General features: G+C 34.1%; 1 protein-coding gene across 1 annotated transcript; it reads right to left on the bottom strand.

Annotated features, from left to right (window-relative positions):
• Positions 1-2,137: 2,137 nt before the first annotated feature.
• On the bottom strand, positions 2,138-5,000 carry LOC119638511 (arrestin domain-containing protein 2-like). The gene is made up of 5 exons (XM_038035330.1): positions 4,877-5,000; positions 4,668-4,802; positions 4,388-4,602; positions 2,445-2,976; positions 2,138-2,367 (listed from the first exon to the last, which is right to left on the bottom strand). The coding sequence occupies exons 1-5, from the start codon at positions 4,989-4,991 to the stop codon at positions 2,171-2,173; spliced, it is 1,194 nt and encodes a 397-aa protein (XP_037891258.1). The 5' UTR covers positions 4,992-5,000; the 3' UTR covers positions 2,138-2,170.
• Positions 5,001-9,314: the final 4,314 nt, after the last annotated feature.

The raw sequence follows: 9,314 nt of genomic DNA, 5'->3' as shown, positions 1-9,314 counted from the left end.
GAAAAATGTTTAGTATTGGCATACCTTTGACTTCAAATTGACGTGCAAACGTCACAAATGATATGAGAGGGCACTACAGAAAAATTTTTGCAAAGGTGGAGCACGTGGTTCTATGGTTTTGTAAAATTTCTACGTTTAGTTCTACGGTTTTTTTTTCATTTCCGTACAAATAGCTACAACTTTCCTGAACTTTCGTAAAACTTCTACGGTTTCGCGGATGAGTTATCATCGAAGATATTATGAGAAGGTAGAAAAAGGAAGGTAATTATGAAGTCCATAACCATAGAAAATTTTTATTGAAAAGTGGAGCGTACTATTAAGCAAAGAGGTGAGCCGTCTAATCATCAATAATTCGCAAGTTCTACAAGCGAATTAGTGAATGAAATTGTGAACAATAATGTTCACTTTGTTCAAACCCATTCAAATTGACAATTGGTAGCTAAGAATTAAATATCAGGAATCTATTTATTTGTAATCTATTTTGGAGGGTGTTGATCAAGAGCTATATTTTTCTAGTCCTGCAAATCGAAATTAATTCAATTATGTTGCGAAACGAATATGCAAGGTTTTCCCTATCTTGTTAACGCCCCTACCCCCACGGAATTTGACTGCTTCTCTTGCTTATAAAGATTGTCCTAAAATCATTTACTAAAAATGCCGAGTTTACACGTCTAGGCAAAACAAACACCATATGCAAGCACTCGTTTTCCGTAAAAGCATTTTATTGGCATGTAAAAGAATAAAATTATGTTTAGCACTTCAAGAACATGTTTCGGTAATGTCTAATGTTTATATGATTAACTGGAGCTGTAGTATTACAGTCAATGTCTAGAGAGTATTTTATAGGCGAAACATTTAAAAAAAAAATTTCGGTAATGCCTTGACTGTTAAATAGCTTTATTTTGCTTTCAATTATAATAAAATTTTGAAAAGGTTGTTAGGCTTTACCATAATTTGGGACAAGGCACTGACCTACCTCAAGGGATAGGTAGCTACTATAAATATAAAAATATTTTCATTTTTGCAGAGCTTTGTCATTGCTATTCGTTAATTGCCGATAATTGGTCATAAGATAAAGAACGTAAACTCTTCTCAGTTAGCGGTTAACATTTAGCTATAACTTTAAATAAAATACTTCGAAAAGCAAGGACCATAAAAGCTCTGCAAAGCTAGCAAAAACAGTCCATAAACCTTTCAAAAGCTTCTAAAGTTTTAATCGACATGGAGATGGCTTTCATTTTTATTTTGAATGGCAGTTTTTTTGCAAAGCTATTGAAACTGTATGTCAGAGAAATGCTTGATTTGGTATATAGCAGCTGCGTTCCACTATTCATCTTCCATTTCTACTCCTATAAAGTTGGATTTTCCGAGAAAAAATAAATTGTGTTGCTATAATATAAGTATGTGCAATAACTTCAAAAAGGGTGTCTCTGCAAGAATTAACTCTACGAATGTGCAAATATTAACCGCCCCGTTCTCTCTTGTACCTTATCTCATCGTTAAGATTCGAAAAGGTTAAGAAATTTTTAATCAGATATATTCTTATGTATTCATAAAAATTTGAAACTATGACTTGCTTAAATTATTAGAAAAAATTGCTGCAGTGACATTGGGGTAAAAGTCTTGCTTTTTGCTCCAAGAGTTTCACCACTATCAACAAAACCCGAGCCAGGGCATTCCTTGAGAGACCATCGTAAGTAACGGAAATTTTTTCGTTATCTATTTTATTAGTCCAATCTTACTTTCCATAATGCTACAGGGTTGTATTTGTAAATAAACTGAACGAAAGTCAAGATTCATCAAAACTATTCGTCCCTTGGATTCGAAACAAATCTTGACCAATAGCTTAATTATAAAATTGATAATTGTGATCGCTAACCAGCGGACATACTATACCGCATCGGTAACACTATAATGTATGCTGCAAAACAATGGTAGCGCCTTGACGAAGATTATAAAACACTAGGTTATTATGCAAGGTGTAATAAGTTTATCTCCAAGCTGGTTTTGATAACCGATTGCCATTGCGACGACACAAAAAACTCTCTTACTTTTTTACTGAAATCAATGTATATTAAAAGTTGATCAATCGTAAGAAGCTATACGAAATGAACATTAATGCAAAGCAAAGTAATTCACGGGATAAGTGCAATTAAAAATGCAACCATATCTAAAGCCAAGTACTTTTATTGTCGACAAGGGTCTTGCCATTCATTTCCTCATTGCTACCCGCTTCTAATGAATTCTTAAAATGAATGAATACTGGATATTTAGGAGAAAATTCTTCAAGGACTTCATATTTCTGCGCTTCGTCTTCTCCTACTTTAACCTTTAATATATGATTGGCTTCCACATACTCTGGTTGAGCTAAAATCAAACATAAAGAAAAACGAAAATCTCTCAGTAATAATTTCAAAGTCTACAGTCAATAATAAAATACTTACGCATTCCATGATTGGATAACCAAGGTAGAATAGTAATGTCTCGGATTTCAGTAGCATACGGCTGTTGTTGTATTACATTCGGTAAAGGTACTGTACCAATCGTTAATGGTGCTTGCAATAATTGGTTCTTTTGCAGGCCTTTAATTTTAATTTCCACTTCCAAAACATACGAGATTTGTATTAAATTGCATGCAGTATAAAGGCAGCTCGGAGGCGTGGCTACTATAGGCAGTAAATAATTGAACGTTCGAAGGTTTGGTTTCGCCTCAAAATTATCTCGAAGTTTTGTTATAACAATTCGTTCGTTACGTAGTTTCTTATTCGGATATTGGGCGATATAATCCACTAGCATCATCAGACATAATTGAATTTCTCCAACAGGCACGTCCCCCTGATGATTAAGATACATTTCAATTGGTATTTGCTGACCACAAACAAAACTGGAACGAGGTAAATGTAAATCAATTTTCAATGGCTGAACTTTAATGCAATTGCATAGATGAGATTTTTCTGAAGTCAAATTTATCGGCATCTGAAAGTATAATTTGAAAAGGTTCAAAAACGTTGAAGAAGAGAAAGAAAAATATATTCAATGAAACGGGTAAGAAAGAACAGTAGCGTGCCTACCCTCTCCAAAGTCTTTGTTGGTTGTCCGAGCCAAAGCATCAAAGCATCAATATACCAAATTTGCAGGCTGTAGGCTGAACACAAGGTAGCAGGGCAGACAGACGAACAGATAGACGGATGAGCGAATTACTTTCTGAACCAATCAGTGTCACGATAAGTGACTGTTTCTCATATTTTCCTGGTTGTTTCATATATTCGCCAAACCTTAGTATCACCATTTAGAACAAGTGGTGTGGGGCATAAAAAATTATAGGATAGGAATGACGGATCAACGTATACCACCACCCTTCCTCAAAAACACATTTTGCAAGAATGTACACTCAACTAATGGTGTCTTCAATTCGGGTATTTTAGGTAACAGCCAAGACGAATACAATCCGATCGAGATTAAGGACGAAGTGACAATAAAAGTTTAAGATAAGCTTTTCTTTCCTTTTTGGCTTTTGTGAGAAATCAAAAGCTAATCGGATAACACTATTCGGGAAAGTTATTAATCCTTCATTAAGGGATTTGAAGAAGGCTAGTCTTTCGAAAAATCATAAGAAATGGGCACGCTGCTCTCTCGCCAGCAATATATCTGATATAAAAGTTTAACAATGAAAACTTTTATCACATCACTCCAGAATCAAATCTGCACGCGGCCGAGTGAACAATGTCGGCGAAAGTCGCCCAAAGCAGCCACATTAACGCAAACTGCAATTTTTAAAGTAATTGTTGGAACCTCATGATACTTTGACTGGTATCTCTTGAAAGCTGGTACTTTCCACAAATTATAAGACTCAATACGGCTACTGTGTATGTCTTAGACTGCAGACTTATTGAGTGATCTGCTATTTAGTGTACACATCTATAGATAACGAAATGGGACCTACCTGGGAAATTTAAAATTATTGATTGTTGTGTAATTAGCCGGTATTTGAATGAGAAAATTCAATTTTGGACTAAAAAAAAGTCAACTTTTGTTGAGAAATATGATTAAAATAACTTTTCGAGAACCCACGCCCTATTTCGCTAGTGAACATTTTCTTCAAAGTTTATAAAAACTTCGAATGAAAAAAATGGAAGAAAATTCTTGGCGAGTCTCGTGGAAAACGCGTTTTACTTTCCAAGCATTCTTGACAGTCTTACAGAACTACACTTCGAAATTACATTGTTTTACCGAATCAAAATAGTCATCTTCTTAAATCGAATCTTAGTGAAGGGATCACTTAAGTCCAAAAATGAAAAGTGGATTTACGATCCTTTCCCCTGCTTAATATACTTTTCACTCGGTACTCTTGAAAGCTCATGTCAAGCCGAAGCTGTAATTCACTTACTTTCACCAATGGCGTTTCATAATTTAAATCCAATACTTTTAAGACCGTAAATGCTTTATTAAAAGTCTGATTCCTTTTCCAAGGTCTTAACACGACTACTTTAATCACGTAACGTATATGGCCGTAAGCACCCTCGAACGATGAGGGACAATTGTTAGGTATGTGACATGTAAAATTGTATGTATGAATACCGGGCTCTATTGTAATGATTTCACCTAAGTATTGAAAAGAAAAAAGAGGTTTTGAAAAAATACATTAAAGTTGTAGTAAGTAAACGCACTTTCATCAGCTGCTTGCAATAGGTAAGTATTTGTGTCTAAGTATAAACGCTGGTCATGATAAGTAATTATTTGGGAAGATTTATCGATTTCAGTCCATTGAGTACTAGCGCAACCAAGAACCTTTAAAACAACCGCTGAATTAAGAGAAAGAAAAATAAAACAAAATAAATTTTTTTTCTCTTTTTGATTAATTTCTTATAATTCTTACCCTTGATCTTTTTCACTTTATTCACACTGAGAGTAAACCTGCCCGTTAATTTTTGACCGGAGAAGTAAACACCGTGCGGATTATTATCAAATTCGATATCGCAGTTTATCACCATTTTATTTAATTTAATATGAATTTAATTAAAAAAATTTTTTTTTTTTTTTTTAATAAATTTCTGTATATTTATTGATATGTTGTCAACTTCTATAGAGAATCACTTGTGTGCGCTTCAACAAATAGGTGTGAAAGCCTTCTTTTTTTATTTTTTTAGGAAAAAAAAAAGTTGTTAACTCAATTTCTAAATGCTATCAGCTCTGCTTGTCTTGCTCTCTTATTGATAACAAAAGCAATGCAAACGAACTTTTTTTGTCTTCTCATACGCTGCGCTCTCTTTTGGTAAATATTGTTAAGCATTGAAACAGATGGAAGTGTTTAAAACCATGAAATTTACTTTTATACAGATATATACGTATATATATATATATATACGTTTACATATGTTTAACTTAAGTTCGTTATCTTCCTATATTTACTAGAAAGTTATAAATTTTTTTCTAAAAAAAATATACAAAGTGTTCCAAGTCGAAAAATGTCAGTAATCGTTGACTCGCTTTCAATCTTAACTGGCAATTTGCTCTTTCAATGGTCGATGACATTACCGCCACTAGTGGCCGTCATAGAGTTGAAGTTTGGAAACGATCACCAGGACAGAGGCAGAGCTAAGGTAACATAAGAAATTCGTAAACAGGAGTTTGCCCATAAAGTATTTAACCAAACCTTTTGAACACTATAATGGCCTACCGTTCATCACTTACCAGGTAACTGCGTCGACCTCTTTGGAAGATGTGCACTTAAATGTGTGCATCGCAAAAATTTATATCACTTCCAATGTTTCATATCTGTTACTCGACCTTGATGTATGCTCTCTAAGTTGCAGGATTGTCTTGCTAATTGAAGCGAGCAAGATGTCGTTTGCATTTGACTTATAGGCCGAAGCGGTATCTTTTCATAAAGCTTACTATGGGCAGATGTTAAACTTTCAGCGGTATCTCTACCTCCTGTAGGCCTCGGATAATCAGGATAATCAAGACATTTTAAAAAATCTGAAAACAATCACTTTACAACGGCAAAGCAAAACACGTAACTCTTTCTCACTGATTTTCTTAACTAAAATAAAACTTTTATTCTTTTCAATGAAGCACACTAAATAAGCCGATAGCCTGTGTTGCTAGTGCTCAATGTCTTTTTTTAGTCTAAGAATTCAATTCATTAGTCTAAAATTAAAATAATAATAATAATTGTAATTTAATAAAGAAATTTAAAACTTAAGCCATCATCTTATCGCTAAATAAAAAAAAAAATTAAAAAACTATTACGTATGACTAGAACTTCTTTTTATAATTTAACACTTACTTACTACTATAAAAAGGATATTTATTTAACGCACAATTGTGCGTACAAAATTTAAATCATAAAAATGCAATTTATTTAGTAGCCATAACCTAAAAAAAAAGCCTAAAAAAATGGTGGAAACGTGATTACCGAAAGATCAAATTTATTTTATTATTTTACATTTGCTTTTCAAGAATTTTGCTACAATTATGAAAACAAATGTTGTTGTTAGATATATGCTGCCCGGCAAGGAGCAGGTTCACGTTCGCGTAAGTTTCACAGTTATTCGAATTAAGACATTTGCGTACAGCATATTCCCAACGATTGTACAGTAAATTACAGCAATTACTGTTTTGCGTGATTGTGGGACTAAAACCGTCTGAAGGCGGCATGTAAGCTAATTCTCGGGTTCTGTTTTGATATCTACACTAGTTTCCGGTGCTTATGGTTTTATAACAATTTTTAAACTCCTTGCTTGATTCAAATATATTCCGTGCAATTTTTCTGCCTCTAAGACGAACACGTAACTATTTTTTAGTAAATTCGCACATTTGATGCACAATCTTTATGGTATGAAAGTTTCTTCCCTATCTGAAGCTTTTGCAGAAAACATCAACGCGAACGCATAGGATTCACATAAGAAAATACATACGTTACTTGTTAGCAAACAAGTTAAAAGCTCTCCATAAGTCTTTGAAAATTCTGTCTCCAGAGATATATAGGCTGACACAAGGAATACCGACTTACTTTCGCTTTAGTACATGTCCTGCATTTATTATTAGCTGGTTTTGATTGCATAGCAGGTGAAGATGAGTCCATTTTTCCGCTACTAGTATTGTTTACAGTTTTCTTTTCGTTTTTCATTCGAATTCGCTATACCACCCATTGATTTGTAAACAATTGCATCAATTCCATGTTTGCAGTGCTGAATTCTGATTATTTTGCATACTAATAAATTAGCTTGCCTTTTAATGTTTCCACGAAGTTCCTTTTTCGGCCTAAGTGATTTGGTTTTGCTTTATAAAAAATTTATATTTCAGGTAGTAAATAGCTCATCTTTATAGCTGTGTTTCTTTGATCAATTTTTTTTTAACAATTTATAAGTTTTTTTTTTTTTTTTTTTTTTGTTACATATGTGTGTAAATTACGCAGTGCTCTTATAATTTTAGCTTAGTAATAAAGCATCAAAAAACTAGCCAATGTAACGCAGACTATTAAAGAGTTCGTCCTATACGAATAGGTTAATAAGTTTTGCATTTTGCTGTCTAGGCCACAAAACAGAAATCCGCTGTAAAATTTTTAGAGGTATCCCTGACTGAAGAACAGGATTCCAAGGATTGAATAACTTCCGAAAAATTGTTATATGGTATATACATATCTCTTCTTCTTCTTCTTCGTCTTCTGCAATTCAGCAAATCAAGAACAGATGACTCATTGTGTGGATTAGGAAAATAACGACTTTAACCTGCTATGGACTTTAAAATTTGAAAAAAATCCTAACACGAGTCGCACGCGCCGCGTTTGCTTAGCTTGTAAAGGGTTTGCCCTTGTAATTATCACTATCATTCACAATAGTTTGAAATTTTCTCAGTTTCGATGAATACTTTGGAAACGTTTAGAGCATTACTACAATTTAAGAATCGATGCGTAATATATTTGGGGATAATACCGAGTTGCGAAAAGCGACTAAATGGAACAAGTCATAAATACAGGCAGGCATAGAAATGTTATGAAACAAGTCATTTAAAATGTGGTCGAAAAAGGAAATTTTGAAAATATTTTATTCTCACAAGTCAAATATAATAATTATATATATATATATATATATACGGTGCACGAAAATTTTTTTTGAATTAAGTTTCTAAGTATGAGTTTTATAGGTACCCGACTGGTGATTGATGAACAAAGTTCTAGCCATTTGAAGCTGTTGGCGCAATAAATTTCGAATGCAACTCAAATCGCGGACGGTTCTATGCAGATACTTTTTACTCCGCAGCAAAGCGGTGTGTATTTTGCATAAGCGACGCTGTTGAGTATGAACGATGCGACGATTGGCGCGTCTACGCGATCTACTTCGGCCGGTACTTGGCGCTGGATCCTCAGCGGGACGCGAATTTGGTGCATTTACATGGTTTTGATAACCATTCAGTGTCGACGATTGCGAAAGGGGTGCCCTAGAGGTGGGCGCGGGATCAACAGAAAAGACAATGGACATATTGTTGTTGTTATTGCTGATCATGCTGCTGTTGCTGCTCATATTGCTGCTGCTGGTGCCATCGCCGCCGCTGTTGCTATCGTTATTATTGTTATTGGCGACATTATAGCTTTGCCCTAAATGAACGAAACGAAAAAAGTGAAAATTAATAATTAAAAAACTAATTTTCTAGTTAAATAAATAAGTAAATGTCTATTATAACGGTGCGTGCGTCAAAGGATTGTAGAGTTTTTTTTATTTCATTTGCAGCAAATTCATGTCGATATCTTGCATAACTGATACACTGTAAGCTTTTTTCCATTCCTTTGCTCGCTTGAATCCATTATGCCCACAAATACAAATACATTTGATAGCCAGTAATTACATGTTCATATCCGACAATCAATCTATAGATGACATATGGAGAGACATATATCTTTTTACAGGACATTTGGTGCGTATTTCTAGCTTATGCTCCAGAAATGGATATAAAAATGCAAGAGAGAAAGAGAAAACTGTTAACATTTAAAAACAAACCAGCATCAATTTGCCTTGAGGCGTCCCCTAAAGCTGGCATGCCTGGTTGAACATGATATGCCCTTAACAACGTCGCAGCACTAGAATTCCTACTTTGCATACTTTGCATTATTCGCCCAGAGTCAGAAGAAGCTGTCAACGAGTTTTCGGCTTCGACAGTCTCACTGTCCGAATTGTAACCGGGAGAAGGCATGGAATTTTTTTTGTTTGTTGGTTGGTCAGCAAAACAATATACAAATTAAAATTTTCTATCTTTAGCGTTATATTCAAAAAATAAAAAATCTATATAAAATGTATATTAAAAAAAAAAAAAAA

The sequence above is a fragment of the Glossina fuscipes genome, unplaced genomic scaffold, assembly GCF_014805625.2.
Source record: "Glossina fuscipes isolate IAEA_lab_2018 unplaced genomic scaffold, Yale_Gfus_2 90, whole genome shotgun sequence".
Lineage (NCBI taxonomy): Eukaryota > Metazoa > Arthropoda > Insecta > Diptera > Glossinidae > Glossina > Glossina fuscipes.
The sequence above is the reverse complement of the archived record's forward strand: the minus strand, read 5'-3'. Positions and strand labels throughout refer to the sequence as shown.